This window comes from Andrographis paniculata, unplaced genomic scaffold, assembly GCF_009805555.1.
Source record: "Andrographis paniculata isolate CXL003 unplaced genomic scaffold, ASM980555v1 Contig59END, whole genome shotgun sequence".
Lineage (NCBI taxonomy): Eukaryota > Viridiplantae > Streptophyta > Magnoliopsida > Lamiales > Acanthaceae > Andrographis > Andrographis paniculata.
The window spans coordinates 6,035,192-6,051,271 of record NW_026137594.1 but is presented as its reverse complement, the minus strand read 5'-3'; the positions used below and the strand labels follow the sequence as shown (position 1 = coordinate 6,051,271).

Sequence of the window (16,080 nt, the reverse complement as noted above, 5' to 3'; positions counted from 1 at the left end):
GACATTTAATGAATATTGTATGTCATGTTTGAATATTGGAGAATCTAAATTGGTTGATTCTGAAACTGTTGAGATTAATACATATTTTTTTAAAATTAGAAATAAGGTGGAACATAAGTTGATTGATATAGAAGATGGAGAAAATAATTCTGTAAAATATTGTTTTCATTTTGAATGTACTGATGATCAACATGTTTGTGAATCTAATAATGTGCAATTTGTTGACTTTGAAATTGTTGATATTGATTCTGTAACTAACCTTAGTGTTCCTGAAAATATGACCGTTTTAAAAAATGAAAATTCAGAGTTTCAGAGAGTGAAAGATTTTCATTTGAATTTCGATGATATTAAGTCTATTTCTATTGAAACTTGTGTTCAATTTGTTGAATCTTTGCAAATTGATGTAAAATTGCTAATATCAATTTACAGAGAGAAAATAATATTGTTTTTGATAGTGCTAAAAAAGATGCGGAATTTGCTTTATATGGTGAAATTGATATTTTTGTTGGTGATTTTCAAATTTTATCTGTCACTGGCCAGTTTGTTGTGAGTAAAGTTAAGATACAGCTTCTAAAATTAAAAGCAATAATAGAACTGTTTCAAAAATTAGTAATAAGATAGAAAATTACATATTTGTTAGAGATGAGGTTAGGAATAGTTCTAAAGTATTATCTATGTTTGGTAATTTTGATTTATCATTTTTGCCATGTGATATGTTTGAGAGCTTTTATGTGGATGATCCTATGCCTCTTAGGAAAAAATAATAAATCCTGAAAATAAGTCTCAATGTTTGGTGTTAATGGAAGATTATAACTCATCAGTCAATAATAACTGTTTGAAATAGTTCCTAGGTTTTGTTATTGGCTTATTTATATTATGTTATCACTGGTTGTGAATGATATGAAATTTGTGAAGCTTACTACTATTTTTGTTTATATATTGTGTGCTACATGTTTTGGTTGTATGTCACATTTACAATATAGAGTGGTTCTATCAATGTTTGGATTTGAATATATTCCTGTTGTCATAGATACAATATTATGGAAAATTAATAAATTTGTATCTTGCTTCAAAGTTATATGCTTTAATACATTTGATTAGTTGTGTTCTTGACGAGGACATCCAATCTTCAAGCATTCAAATGCCCGTTGGATCTTTCACTCGAAGCCGAGCTCATCAGTTTCAAAAATCCGTCACTGCGTTGACCGGATGATTTTCATGGAGAATCAATTTAAGGATGATGCTTGGAGACCACTTAGCCCTCACCTGACGCTCCTTCAATGGGACCCGCAAGAATCCAATTGAAAGATAAGGAGAATCACTAATCATGAAAAATTATCAAGGGAATCATCACTTGTGGAGGCTTCTAAAAGTTACTTCAATATATATTTCTTTTTATTATAAGTTTCCATATAGTATATGTCTATATCTAAAGCTTTCCTAATTATTTATTTCTTTATAGTTAGACTTACATTTTGGTTTGTTTACTTTATTATTTGTTGTCTTTGATTTTCCTCAAGGACCTCTGTATAAGGTCTTTGTCTATGATTGTAATGAGAACTTGTTTACATCTTGAATCAAATTTCACTTTTATAATTTTCTAGTGTTAGGGAGTGATTTTCTCGTATTTAGAGTCTCAAATCGGGTCTTTGGAGTGATTCCATTGGTTCGTGGCTTTCAATCCTTTGAAGTGGAATTTACCCTATTGTTTGTGTTTTAGCATATGGATTGATTTCATACCCTTATTCTCGTGGTTGGTTATTATCCATATTAATTCACATTTTTTGCACTATCTTTTCTTTTTCCTTCTCTTTTCTTTTATACATATTCTTATTTCATTTGTTCTATTGAACTTTGTGCGTAAGAAAATTACATTGGTTATAATTATACACGGTCGGACAATGTAATCTGGTATCAGAGCGTTAAGCTCAAGTTTTCTATCAATTTGAGTTGATCACAGTCAAGTTTTGTTAAAAAAAAAAACGTTTGTGCTAATCAAGAGACAACATAAATATCAAAGTGAAAAAAAGGGAAAAAAATGAAAAACATAAAAAAAGTTATTATCAAATATCAAGAATATTTTTTTATTTATTTCTAGTTCTCAAATCATCTTTTCTTTTATCAAAAAAAAAAAGAAAAAATAAATAAATCTATTTAGATTATTTGTCTTCTACTTTCATTCTGAATTTATATTTCTTTTGATTTCACTACTGTTTTGGATTTTTTGGCTATCGTCTTTGGGAGAATTAATTTAAAGATGATACTTGGAGACCACTTAGCCCTCACCTGACGCTCCTTCAATGGACCCGCAAGAATCTCAATTGAAAGATCAAAGAATCGCTAATCGTAGAAGATTATCAAGAGAATTATCACTTATGGAGGCTTCTAGAAGTTACCTTAATATATATTTCCTTTTATTATAAGTTTCCATATAGTATAATTCTATATCTAATATTTTTCCTAATTATTTATTTCCTTATAGTTAGACTTACCTTTTGGTTTGTTTCCTTTATTATTTGTTACCTTTTATTTTTCTCAAGAACCTCTATATAGGGTCCTTGCCTATCATTATAATGGAAACTTTTTTACATCTTGAATCAAATTTCATTTTTATAATTTTATAGTGTTATAGAGTGATTTCCTCACATTTAGAGTCTGAAATCGAGTCTTTGGAGTGATTTAATCAGTTCGTGGCTTCCAATCATTTGCAGTGGGATTTAGCCTATTTGTGTTTTAGCCTATGGATTGATTTCAGGTCCGAGATTTATTCTCGTAGTTGGTTATCATCCATACTAATTCACATTCTCTGCACTATCTTTTCTTCTTCCTTCTCATTTCTTTTATACATATTCTTAATCAATTTCTTCTATTGAATTTTGTGGATAAGAAAATTACATTGGTTATAATTATATACGGTCGAGCCGTGTCAGTTCTACATATGTGTAGATGATAGGCTAAATTAATTTATTTTTGACTAACTTGCTTTTTTTTTATCTTTTTCTTTGTGCAGGTAAGTAATCCAACATATTAGGCAATGATGACCCCAGTCTCCCATAGCCAAAATTCAGTCTTGTTCCTGAGGTTTCATAGTCCTGAGGCGAAATTCAAAATATGGGCCCCAACAGTAAAATATATCAAAATATTTTTTTAATAATAAAAATATAAATAATTAAATAAAATAATTTATTCTAGCATTTTTAGATGCAAATTCATCGATAATAGTATCAATATTAATTTTTTCTAACATTTCTTTTTCAATACACAACATAGTCAAACCATTTAATCGTTCTTGAGACATACACAATCTTAAATAAGTTTTTAATAATTTTAATTTTGAAAAACTTCTTTCAGCTGATGCTACTGTTACTGGTACAATTAATAAAATACGATAAGCTATAGAAACATTAGGATAACAATCAGCCGCTCTAATAAATTCAAGAATTTCAATCGGTGACATTAAGTTATCAAGTAAAATCATTTGTAGAACTTTTAATTCAGCAATCATTTCTTCTAGGTCAATATCAGAAATATTATTATGAGAAAAAGTAGTTGATAAAACAGTACAACATTCTCTTGACTCCTTATTGTGTAAAGATTTTAATTTTTGTGAATTAAATAAAAAACCAAATATGCTATTAAACATTTTTAATTGCATAAATCTATCATTTAATGAAGTAATGGTCATATCTACTGCAACTAAAAAATAATTAATTTTAAAATTTTCTTCTTCTGATTGTACTGGTTCATTTTGATCACTATCATCAAATTTTCTTTTTCTAAAAATATGACGTTTAGTTGGAAATACGCATTCGATATCCATAATTAAAGCAATTTCGTTTGCAACATATATACTATCACAAAATCCTTCGTTTCTATATTTCTCAAAAAATAATAAAGCATCTTCTATTTGTTTCATAGTCTTATCAATATGTACAAATTCATATTGTAATTTTTTACTCACACTATTAATAACAAATAAAATATCATACCAAATAATTATACCAAGTAAAAATTCATAGGATTCAAGTGAACTAATCAAACTTTCAGCTTCACTTTTTGATTTAGCATCATCACATGAATTAATTAAATCTAACAAAGCTAATCTGATTTGAGGAGTTTGAAATCTAATAGTTTTAACACTTTTAATTCTACTTTCCCAACGAATATTTGACAAAGATTTTAAAGTAAAATTTGAAATATCATCAAGCAAAAATTTCCATCTTTTTGTCGAGCTTGAAAATAATGTATATATACGTTGCAAAATTCCAAAAAATGATACTGCTTTTGTACAAGAATGTGCCATATCATAAAGTGTAAGATTAAGACTATGACAAGCACATGACATATATAATGCTATAGTATTTATATCAAGTAATCTTTTTTGAACTCCTTTGTGTTTACCTTTCATATTAGATCCATTATCATAACCTTGACCCCTTATATTATCAATATTAAGATTAAGGTATTCAATTGCATTTTTCAATTCTTTAAAAAGTCATAAACCACTTGTATCTTCTACTTGCAAAAATTGTAAAAAGTATTCTTCGATTTTAATTTTACTACTTGACATATCTATACAACACACAATTAAAGTCATTTGTTCTTGGTGACTAATATCCGGGGTATAATCTAGAATTATTGAAAAATATTTTGACTCTTTAATAATTTTTAAAATTGAACTTCTAACACTATGAGCCAATAAAGAAATTAATTCATTTTGAATTTTGTGATCAAGATAATGATAATGAATTTCATTATTTTGAATACGCCTAATATGATCTTGCATAACTATATCAAATTCAGCAATCATTTCAATTATTCCTAAAAAATTACCATTACTGTCTTGATAAAGTTTTTCATTCGAACCTCGAAAAACTAAATTATGTTTAGAAAAACATTTTGCAACAAAAAATTATTCTAATTAAAACTTGTCTCCGACCTTCATTTTCTTTTGTAATTTTTTTTAATATCTTTATCAATTGTTTGATTTTTATTTAATCTTATTTTTAATTTATTCCAAGTATTCATATATATTATATGTTCAATACTATTTTCATGTTGTTTAAGTCTTTCAGCTAAATATTTCCAATATTTAAATCCATCATTTGCTAACAAATTATTTTTCACATTTTACAACAACAATAATATATTTTATTTACATGTTTAGAATAAACTAACTATTTTTTATCACTAATTTCTCCATTATTTAATTTTCTAGAATAATTGACATATGAAAAATGTCTGGAAGTCTTATCTACTGGAAAAGTAAAACCTAATTCTCTTCTAAGTCTATTTTCAATTAAAATATTCTTTTTTGTATACTATCAACATTATCCCAATTTTTAGGATCATAAATATCTAAATAAGAAATATCACTATCATCAATTTCTAATCTTATTTCACTATTATTATTATTATTATTATTATTATTATTATTATTATTATTATTATTATTATTATTACTACTACTACTACTATTACTATTATTCTTATTATTATTGATAATATTACTATCGACAATATTTTCGCTATTTAAATTTTCAATAGATTTAGAATGTTCAATACAATTATCATTTAATTCATCAAAACTCGTAGAATGACTTATATTCTTATTGAAAAATTTTATCTAAAGCTCATTTTTGTGATTTTATTAATTGTTGTTCTTGTTTTTTTTTTTTTTTTCTTTTTTCACTTCCTGATAAATGGTTTTTAGATAGCTTTTAAAAAATTTATAAATATAAATAAAACAATAAAAGAACAATACTACCTAATGAATTTTTCTCCTTTTTGCTTTACTGCCAATTTTTATTGTGTGTACTTGCTACTTGTATTGAAAAAATAATAAATAATATACATAATTAGTAAAAAGATATAAAATTTCAAAATTTAAACTAAAATATATGGTTCTAAAAACTAGACATATAAATGAAACAATAATATATATGTTTACTAATATATATAAGTATATAACAGAAGACAATTAAAAACATAATAAAATAATAAAAGAGTTTAATCCCTAAAATAAAAAAAAAAAAAATAAAAAAATTAAACCTTGTTAGTCTGTTACTTTGATTCTACGGAAAAAAAATAATTTGAGAGATTTAGAATTTGAATTTTCTTCTTCTTCTTCTTTTTCTTTATCTTGTACCTGCAATAAAAAAAAATACCATATAATAAATATTAAAAAATCAAATAATAAACATTAACAAAAATATACACTATTAAAAATTTAAAACAATAAAATCTAACCTTGATTCCGCTATTTTATTGTTATGAAATTTTAAGTTTTAATTTTAATTTTGATGTAAAAAAAATAAATTGATGAATAAATTATCAGACTATAAGTAAATAGATAAAAAGTAATCTTATAAAAAATTGCATATTGCATAAACAACAAATCACGGTGTGAAAGAACTGAAGATGAATGGATGAAAATGGAGAACATAGAAAGAAGGAAGAAAATAAGAAAATTGAGATAAAAGAAACTGATTAAATGAAAGAGGTTAAAAACGATTTAAAAAAATACACCTTCAATGCATAGAGCAACTATGCAACTTTGTTTTAAAATTTCTATGAGAGATTACATAGAAACTGTTTATTTAGGATATAGACAAAGAGTCTCTTTGACTTTTTTCGGTTATAAATTTATTATTTATTTTTATTTTTTAAAACATCCAATATATATATATACACATATATCTACATGGGACCTTTTTATTTTGAGCCCTGGGCGAGGCCCCTTTCAAAAAAAAAAAAAAAAGGTTAAAAACGATATAAAAGAACACACCTTCAATGCATAGAGCAACTCTGCAACTTCGTTTTAAAGTTCGTATGAGAGATTACATAGAAACTGTAACCACTGCAACTGCACGCCGCACTTTATTTATTTAGAATAGAGACAAAGAATCTCTTTAACTTTTTTTCAATCATAAATTTATTATTTATTTTTATTTTTTAAAACATCCAATATATATATATATATATAGGGACCTTGGTGTATGATTTTTATAAGGAGACCAATCTGCATCCATCACCACACACAAACACACCCAAATATTTGTGGCCCATTTAATTTTGGCCCAAACCCATTGACGCCCAACCCAAGTCCAACCTGACCCGTCTGCCCGCTCCATGACCCACGTCCTTTTACTAGCCTTGATCTGGACCATTGGATCTAGGGATTTTATTCCTATCGTCCGATCTTATTTAACCTACATATATATATATATATATGCCATGGAGAGACACTATCCTCTCCCACTCTCTATTTTCTCTCTCTATACATACTCTCTGTACCATCTCTCTTCATCCACGGCAATCTTCGGCAGTCTTCCGGTGACTTTCCGACGAGCTTTTTTCTCCTGTTTTTGTGGAGATTTAGAGGCGTTTTCCTTCGCCTATTTCAAATCAAATTTCAAAGGGTTCGGTTTCAAGTTTTGCCTACGGTTTGTGTAGTTTTTTACTTTTTCGGCCATTGTTTTGTCGTTTGCTCTGTTTTTTTTATTTACATGTGGGGATATTTTTGGTTGTGCCATGGGTCTAGGGCCGGTTTCGCGTGTTTAGTCGTGATTTTGGGTTTGTTTGTGTGGATTTGTGTTTCTTAGGAGTTGAGCCTAAAATCAAATCCTAGTTGAAACTTTTGTTTGTTATTTCGTTGTTTTTATTTAATAAAATCAAGTTTATTACGCATTTTTTATTACAATATCATGTTACATACTCCCTCAATCCATTAAATTAGCTCACTTGGATCCAATATGAAGATTAAAAAAAATATATTTTATTGAAAAAGTGATAGATAGTTTGGGGTATTTTTGAAAATTTAGTTAGAAATTAAGTTAATGAAGAGATAATGTAATAGAGTTAGTAGTATTTGTTGTAAATAAGTGTTTAATTGATGGTAATAATTACATGTTGATTTGTTAATTTTGCCAAAATTAGTAATGAAATAAATTTAACGGACGAACTAAAAAAAAGTCGGAATAAATTTAGCGGATGGATGAAGTAATATATATTTTTACAATTTTTAACTATTTAAATACGATTAAAGCTCTAAGGATGTGTTCTTTTTGTGGTTTTTTTTTTACATATTTTTTCTCAAAAAAATTAATACATTACACAAATTTATTATTCTTATATCACATGCTCAATTTTTTATATTTCACATAAAAAAAAAAAATACTCTTTCAAATTATTTCACAAAACAAACACACCCTGTGTTTTTTCAATAATAAAAAAAAATATACACACATTTTCTAAAAAATATGAATATATCGTATATATTCATTATTTTTATATCTTTTACATAATTTCTCGTATCTCACATTAAAAATTTCTCCTTCAAATTATCTCACAAAAAACTTTTGGTACAGATAATGAAATTGTAGAGATACGCAAATAACAAATAGAATGGAAGAGAAAAATGAATTCAATAGAGCGGACAATTAACTTTTTTGTTTGGTAAAACAAATAATTTAGTTGAGAAATATAAAAATTGCAGCTATTTGGATGGACTGATAAGACTAAATGATTAATCGGGTAAGAAAAAATATTTAACGATTGAGAATTCATAAAGATATATTTTTGGTGATTTTTTAATTAAATAGTAAACTAGATACGATGTTTTGTAAAATCAAATTTTAATGCAATTTTATAAAAAATAGTAAAAATAATAAATATTTAAATAATAAATTAAATGTGATGTTTAATAAAAATTGAAATAATATAATTTAAAATATAAAATAATAAAAAAAATAAAAAATAAATATACTGTATCATATACAAATTGCTGCGTTACAAAATCAGATAAATAAAACCATTTTCATTTCTCTGTACCAAACATACCCTTAGAAATTGAGACAGAAAAATTGAAATGTCTCTTGTTTGGTTGAGACAGAGAATTCGGAAATAAACAATTTTTTATTCTCTAGTTTCAGAAATAGAGAAAAATGAAATCAAGAGAGTAAAAATTTGTTTATATATTTATTTATTTTATTTTTTAATATTTAACTTTTACGATTTAATTTATGTTTATTTTTTTATTTTTTTATTTTTCTTACTATTATTTAATTTTAATAATTTTAGTGTTATTCAAATTTAATAAAATATCATATCTAAATTATTACTAAAATAAATTATCAAACTAAAAATATAACTAAAAAATACAATAATATTTTTGTTATCTATTTTATCATTTTTTATGAATCAATATTTTTTTTTTAACTAGCAATATAGTATTAATTTTTTTATTTTTTATTTTTTTTTACATTTCTCAACTAATTTTTTATTTTACAATTTATGCAATTTCATTATTTACTGTCATTTCTCTTGAATTTTACCAAACGCATCCTTAGACTTTTACGAGCTTCTGGGTATGAGTTTCACTCAAACTCGTGTGATAATAATTGATTTTTCTTTTGTAATATTTTTATATTACTAGATTCTATAATAAATGTTTATTTGAGGGTTTAAATTTTGAATTCAAATTTGAATAGTAAAAATTTTGAATTTAAATAATTGTACGATGCTATATAAATATGTGTTGATACGGTAAAATTGATTTTTAGTATAATAAAAAAAATAGATATTTAATTTGAAGTTTTTTGGGAAAAAAAATAGAATATTGTATTTAAAATCCAGATTAAACACGCCCTTGACAAAAACAATGCATTTTAATTTAATAATTTTAAAGGAAAATAAAAATAAATATAATGACATAGTATATCCATATGTTGAAGGAATGCATTTTAATTTTAAGATGGCCTCTGTATCCTCTACTAATTCTTAACAAGATGTGGAAGTATGATTTGTGATTGTGACCTAAAATCAAACTCGGAATGCTGAGCGATAATGGGTTCAATCAAACCTTGGAGCCTCCGAGTCTGCCTCGTTAGTTGAGTCCACGTTCCTGTTAGTCGGCTGGCTGCGAATTTTCTTAGCACGATCGAATTTGTCTTTCATTTCTATTACTTCTTTCTCTCTCTTTCTCTGTCTCCTCCGTTACATTTCCATTTCCATTTGAACTCACGCCATTACATACACACACCACCATCATTGCATCCATCTTCGTTATTAATGAACACAGGTGCTTCATTCCAATCTTTTATTTTTCGGCATCACACCCCAAGATGCGCAGCCTACACGCACTCGCGGTTTAACAATGCCCAGCGTTTTGCTCTCTGTTAATTCATCATTGTGGTTAGATTACTTTCTTATCGATCTATATTGCCTCCCCTCTGTGATTCGGTTCATCACTTTCTTCATCTTTGTGTTTGTACCCTAATAATTCCATGCCATTGGCCGACTATATGCTTTTGAATTCGACCTACAAAACAATATCTGAATGGGCATTTGGGTTGGATCTGTAAAAGGATTAATCCTCATTGATAGAGAACCTAGCTAGCTGCTGCTGCTCCACCTCCATCAACTCTCATGCGTCATTGCTTTTGACTTAAAATTGTGACTTTTGGTAGTCACATATTTTTCTTTCCTAGATCCCAAACCCTCCCCAGATCAATGATGGTCGCATCCGTTATTGGTTTCCTAAATTAATGTTTGTTCTTTTGCCCTTTTCCTTTACATTATAATGCTTTCCTTATTTGGTCTGCTTTGATTATTACTTGCAGGTGGGCACTTCTAATGTTTAGGCTGTCTTTGTGGTCATTGTTTTGATATCTAGTGCTTTCAACCTTTCAGGCCTTTTGGCCTCCTCTAGCTACCTGGACATATCATTGGGTTACAATTTTATAGAGTTAGTCCAGCCTAGAAGCAACTCTAATAGAAGAGGAAGAAGAAGCAGAGGAGGAGGAGGAAGAAGAAGAAGTGGAGGTTGAGGAAGAATCCTTAAATTGTGTAAATTGTGATTTGAACTTGGCGCTGCTACCTCACGTATGTACCACATAAGCATATTCTACATACTTCTTAATTGTCTTTAGAGCATCACCTATGGTGGAGTGGATTGTTGGAGCATTCATCAACCTCTTTGGCAGCATTGCCATCAATTTTGGGACAAACCTTCTTAAATTGGGTCATGATGAGGTACATAAGCTCTAAAAATAAATGCTTCTTAATTTTTAATACAGTTTTCTGAAATTTTTAAAGCATGGCTTTCCTATATGTATGTATATATATATATATATTAGATTACTGTTAAGTTTTATGTATAACAGGATTAGCCGATTACATATTGTGGTGGAAGGATGATAAATAGATAAATACATCCATATGTTACAATTGTTTGTAATCCTGGTACCTCATGCTGTTTATTTCTTTGCATCCATTGACACGGAAAGGAATATTCTACTTTACCAAAAGTTTTTAATTTTTCATCATCCAAATGGTCATTAAACTCTAACAGAATGATTAATCTTCTTTTGATGATTAATCTGGGCTTCTGATGGAAAAATATCATATTGAAATCCTTGTCACTCTTGCAAGAACAACTATGTGGTGGAAAAGGATAGAAACAAATAACTAAATCCACTGAGGTTCATGTCTTTGCAATACTGGATACTGGTTCCTCATACTATTTTTTAGTACTTTGCATCCATAGGTATCTTCTAAAATAATACTCTACTTTACCAAAAGTTTTAAATTTTATCATCATCCAGGTGGTCACTAAATCTCTACTTACTTACAGAATGATTATATCTTTTGATAATTGATCAGAGTTTTGGATGGAAAACATCATCTCGAAATCCTTGTCACTCCTAATACTTATCTTTTACCTTGGCTTAGTTCATTATCTGCATCCTTATGCAGAATAATTGATATGGTTTGAATTGTGTGGCTATGGGCATCCAGAAAATATTTTTTCATGATAATTAATCTGGAATACATCAATGATCTTATAAGGTCATTATAGTTTAAGTATCACTAGTTACCCGCTGGAAGAGAACTACGCTTCTATGCATGCACTGAAAGGAGGACATAGCATGTAAAGGGAAAAGAATTGGAAACAAACTGGTTGATATATGGAATAGTAGGCTGACTTATGAGATTCATAATTGACAGCCAAGCAAATTTCCTCTTTGAGTTAATTATCCATAGTTGACATGAGAATAAAAGGCTGCATATCTCATCCTGTGTGTTGAATGGATTGTCTGGTCATGTTGTTGCATTGTAAAGTGTTACATAAAATGTTATTTATGTTAATATGATGTGCTAAAGTAAACACTGTTTTAAATTTTGAGTGTCCGTTACTTGGTTCACATATTCTTTTTTTCCTTTTTTTTCTGTGCTGTGCCTCATTCATTTCTCATTCCAAAAGTGAATAGTTGAACAATATAAGAACCAGAACTTCACTAACTTTTAAGTGGTGTTCTTTTATTCTGTTGTAACTGGCATTGTTTTAATGGCAGAGAGAAAGGTATTCTGTAGTTAGCCATGAAGCGGTGCATGGAAAAGCTTTGATGAAGCCTATAATATACTTCCAGACCTGGAGAATCGGTAACTGATATAACTGCTGCATGCTTTGAGTAATTACAAGAAATGTCTGGCATTGAGTAAAAGATGATCTGTACGCATGCAGGTATACTTTTTTTCATTCTCGGGAATTGTTTAAATTTCATTTCCTTTGGATATGCTGCTCAGGTAAGTGATGTAATTATTGAAACCTTTCGAAGAGAGCTTCGATGTATAGTGTATTTACAGATCAGGACATAACTGTCTGCTGAATGTTTTAATTGTATCAGAAGAAGCTGTTTTTTTTTTTTTTTCCTTATATATGGGTTAATATTTCTGGTTATGTTGCAGTCTCTCCTTGCAGCTCTGGGATCCATCCAATTTGTTTCTAACATTGCATTCGCCTACTTTGTGCTAAATAAAACTGTGACTGTCAAGTATGTTCAAATCTAAAATTCTTAAGCTTGAATGTTCAACTCTAAGAAAATTTCATTTTTATCCCTTTACCCTCCTTATTAATATAGATGAGTGATATCAATATGTTACTTGTTTTACAGTGTACTCGTTGCCACAGCCTTTATTGTTCTTGGGAACATCTTTCTTGTGGCCTTTGGAAATCACCAATCACCAGGTTTGTTTTCACTCCACCTTTTATTATATGACAGATAATGGATATCTAGTTTTGATGGTAATAATTGGAAGTAGTCTGTAGAATCCAGTTTTTCCTGGAGGGTGTGGGGGTTGTGGTTGAGGTTGTAAACATTAATAAGCTAGATGATGTTTTGAACACAACAAAAGCAGTTTTTCTTCAGATGCTTTACATACTGTTCTAGAATGGGATGTACTGTGTTGCAAGCTGCGGGCTTCTGCCGCAAATCAATGTTTATTCTGGATAACTTTCAGTTTCTTTATTATATAAGCTTTATTACTGCTGTTCGGTATGGATTGTTCATAATGTATCTAGGAGTTTCTTTGTGTTCGTTGACATCCTAGATGCTCACTTATGATGATAACATTTTGACCAGGATAATCTTACATAATTTGAAGACGGGGAAAAAATGTTACTAATAAAATGCAATCAAGATCTCTAAGTAACTCGTGCTGATTGCTTTCTCTCTTCCACAGTTTACACTCCTGAGCAATTGGCAGAGAAGTATGGAAACACAACTTTCCTGATTTACTGTCTGATTTTGGCTGTAGTTGTTTGCCTGAATCACTCAATATATAGGTGGGAGTGTGTGACATACTTCAACATAGTGAATGGCATTAAATAAAGCTTCTAATTGATGATTTCATAGGTCATTTCTGATTCCATGATTCTCTGACTTTTTTTCTTTTTTTAATTGTGGAAAATACAGAAAAGGAGAACTGGAACTTGATCATTCAGGGAACGCTAAGCCCTACTGGCACACACTTCTTCCACTTTCTTATGCTATTGTTTCAGGCGCTGTGGGATCATGCTCAGTGCTGTTTGCAAAGTCTCTGTATGTTTTGCTTCATCATGATTGCTTCTCTGCAAATATTGTTTAGAGCATCTTGTGATTCTTAGTTAATTGTTTTAGGTCAAATCTGCTAAGATTGTCGATTTCAAGTGGCTACCAGTTGCATAGTTGGTTCACATATTCCATGCTCCTATTATTTTTTAGCACGGCCGGTTTTTGGGTAAGCAGCAAAAATCATCTAATTACTGAGTTTGGTCCATGAAAATGTGCTTCATTGCATGAGATGTTGAATTCTATTTGATTATTGTTATTTTCATGTCACATATCTGCAGATGGCAAGGCTTAATGAAGGACTGTCACTGTTTGATGCAATACTCATTGTGCCTATGTTTCAGATTATTTGGACATTTTTCTCTATCTGTACAGGATTTGTATATTTCCAGGAATATCAGGTGATCTTTGCAACCCCCGCTTACTGTTTTTAATTTGACATCATTACTGGTATCTCAGCTATTATTAATGCAATCACTCCAATTTACACTTTTTCCATAAACTCTTACATAGCATGGATTATTAAAGTGATTTCTTACTAAGTGCCAACAACATTTACAGCCATCTGTTGTTCTTTCAGAATTTGGGGTGGGGTGCGGTGAGGTGGGTGTTGGATTCTTTTATTTTGAGTGTTTATTTGTTGTTCACTGTGGGTGATGCAAGTTTAGTGGGGATAAGGATAAGTTTGATGCTTTGGTGGAGTTTGACAAGTTGCATGTTTTTCTCCAGTGTACTTATTTATCTTAAGACTAAATCTGTGTTATCCCGTGGTAGTTTCATGTCTCTAAAAGTGGTCTTTCGAAATTGCTTCTACATGAATTCAGGTATTTGATTCATTAAGAACTACAATGTTCATATTAGGAATGATATCTGTGTTCATAGGCATATCTTTGCTGGCCCCTGATGAATCGAGAGGTATGTTTATATTTGATGGAACTTCGTATTTTGATCATGTTATCAAGGATCAAGATCCAGTTAACAATTATGGATTTTGTCAGGAGGAGAAATCAAAGATACAGGTCTGACGTCCTTAACTGCAAATCACCCAAATAATTCAGACAGGTAACACCTAAAATTGCAATATATGTTGTAGTGGTTTGGCGTTTGGTATTTGTCACTTAGTGCTCATTGGCCCTTTTCTGTTGCTATAACGGGCTAATTTTCTTGTATAGAACCTTCATATACTTTCTCCAATACGTGATTGCCAAGATTAATAGTAATCTGACTAATCTTGCTTCTAATGTGGGCAACCAATTAGCAGGTTTATTATACTACCTTCTGAAGATTCACAAATTAAAGGCATGAGATCTCTTCAGCGTATGATGCGGTTAAAAGCTGAGAAGTTGATTGCCAAGGCTAAGGTCCTGGCGTTGCCTTTAGAAGTCTCTTGAGCTGAGCTGAGCTGGGTGGGCGTTGCCTTTTATTGGGTGATGATGGTATGTCCTCCTGACCTTGCTTGTTTCTGTGCAGGCTGTGTGTTCGTTGTCTCTGGGTCTAGGCGAAGAATCAATTCATGCCTCGTCAGTTCTAGTGATGCCCATGGTTTCATCAAAAATAACTGGATTCAGAGGGAATGGTCTTGACAGGGCCAAGTTATTCTCGTTCAGAGCAACAGGTTGGAGTGGGGTCGACGACGAGGACAGTAAGAACTTGTTGGAGGTATCCACAATGCATCAGCAAAGCACCAAGTAGGTCTGCTCTAATCACCCCATACCCGTACCTTATGTATGTACACATTCAGCATTTTAATTTTTACAAGTTCGTGTTCCGTTGTACACATTCGCCCTTTTAATTTGTACGGGAACCAGCTTCTAGGTTGGAAATTCTTTCAAGTAAACTTACATAGTTAAACCTGAGCTTAACCTTATGTTTACTGTATAGTTTCTCCCCACAATTAAAATACAAAACGAAATTTCAAGTAAACAAACCCCAACAAATACAAGGAAATTTTTTATTTGTTTTGAGTTACAAAAGTTAAGATTGAAAAATAAATAATTTTTTATTTTTTATTTTCATATGTACACTATCAAAATATTGTCTTTTTCTAGCGGTATGAAATCCGCTGCAAATGCTTATTTTTTGTAGCAAAATATTATTTGTGACGATTTTGTTGCGGAATTTGGTCGGTACGTTTATTCCAGTAACAAAAAAAATATTCGCCACAAATGTCGTAACAAAGGAGTAGTGG

The 16,080-nt window shown here is 29.7% G+C and overlaps 1 protein-coding gene across 9 annotated transcripts; it reads left to right on the top strand.

The window, feature by feature from the left end:
* The first annotated feature begins 7,314 nt into the window (after positions 1 to 7,314).
* LOC127258190 (probable magnesium transporter NIPA8) lies at positions 7,315 to 15,754 on the top strand. 9 transcript variants are annotated; one of them, XM_051284930.1, is made up of 15 exons: positions 9,826 to 10,194; positions 10,623 to 10,824; positions 10,932 to 11,034; positions 12,357 to 12,444; positions 12,527 to 12,588; positions 12,751 to 12,836; positions 12,957 to 13,030; positions 13,525 to 13,627; positions 13,758 to 13,883; positions 13,962 to 14,061; positions 14,174 to 14,293; positions 14,717 to 14,807; positions 14,891 to 14,954; positions 15,151 to 15,253; positions 15,363 to 15,754. In XM_051284930.1, the coding sequence occupies exons 3-15, from the start codon at positions 10,942 to 10,944 to the stop codon at positions 15,582 to 15,584; spliced, it is 1,332 nt and encodes a 443-aa protein (XP_051140887.1). In that variant the 5' UTR covers positions 9,826 to 10,194; positions 10,623 to 10,824; positions 10,932 to 10,941; the 3' UTR covers positions 15,585 to 15,754. The 9 variants fall into 9 exon arrangements, with proteins under 9 accessions (XP_051140888.1, XP_051140893.1, XP_051140892.1 ...); XM_051284931.1 differs by lacking the exon at positions 9,826 to 10,194 and adding an exon at positions 7,315 to 7,445 and having other exon boundaries at positions 10,623 to 11,034; XM_051284936.1 differs by having other exon boundaries at positions 9,821 to 10,194; positions 10,623 to 11,034; positions 15,151 to 15,298; positions 15,363 to 15,511.
* The last annotated feature ends 326 nt before the right edge of the window (positions 15,755 to 16,080 follow it).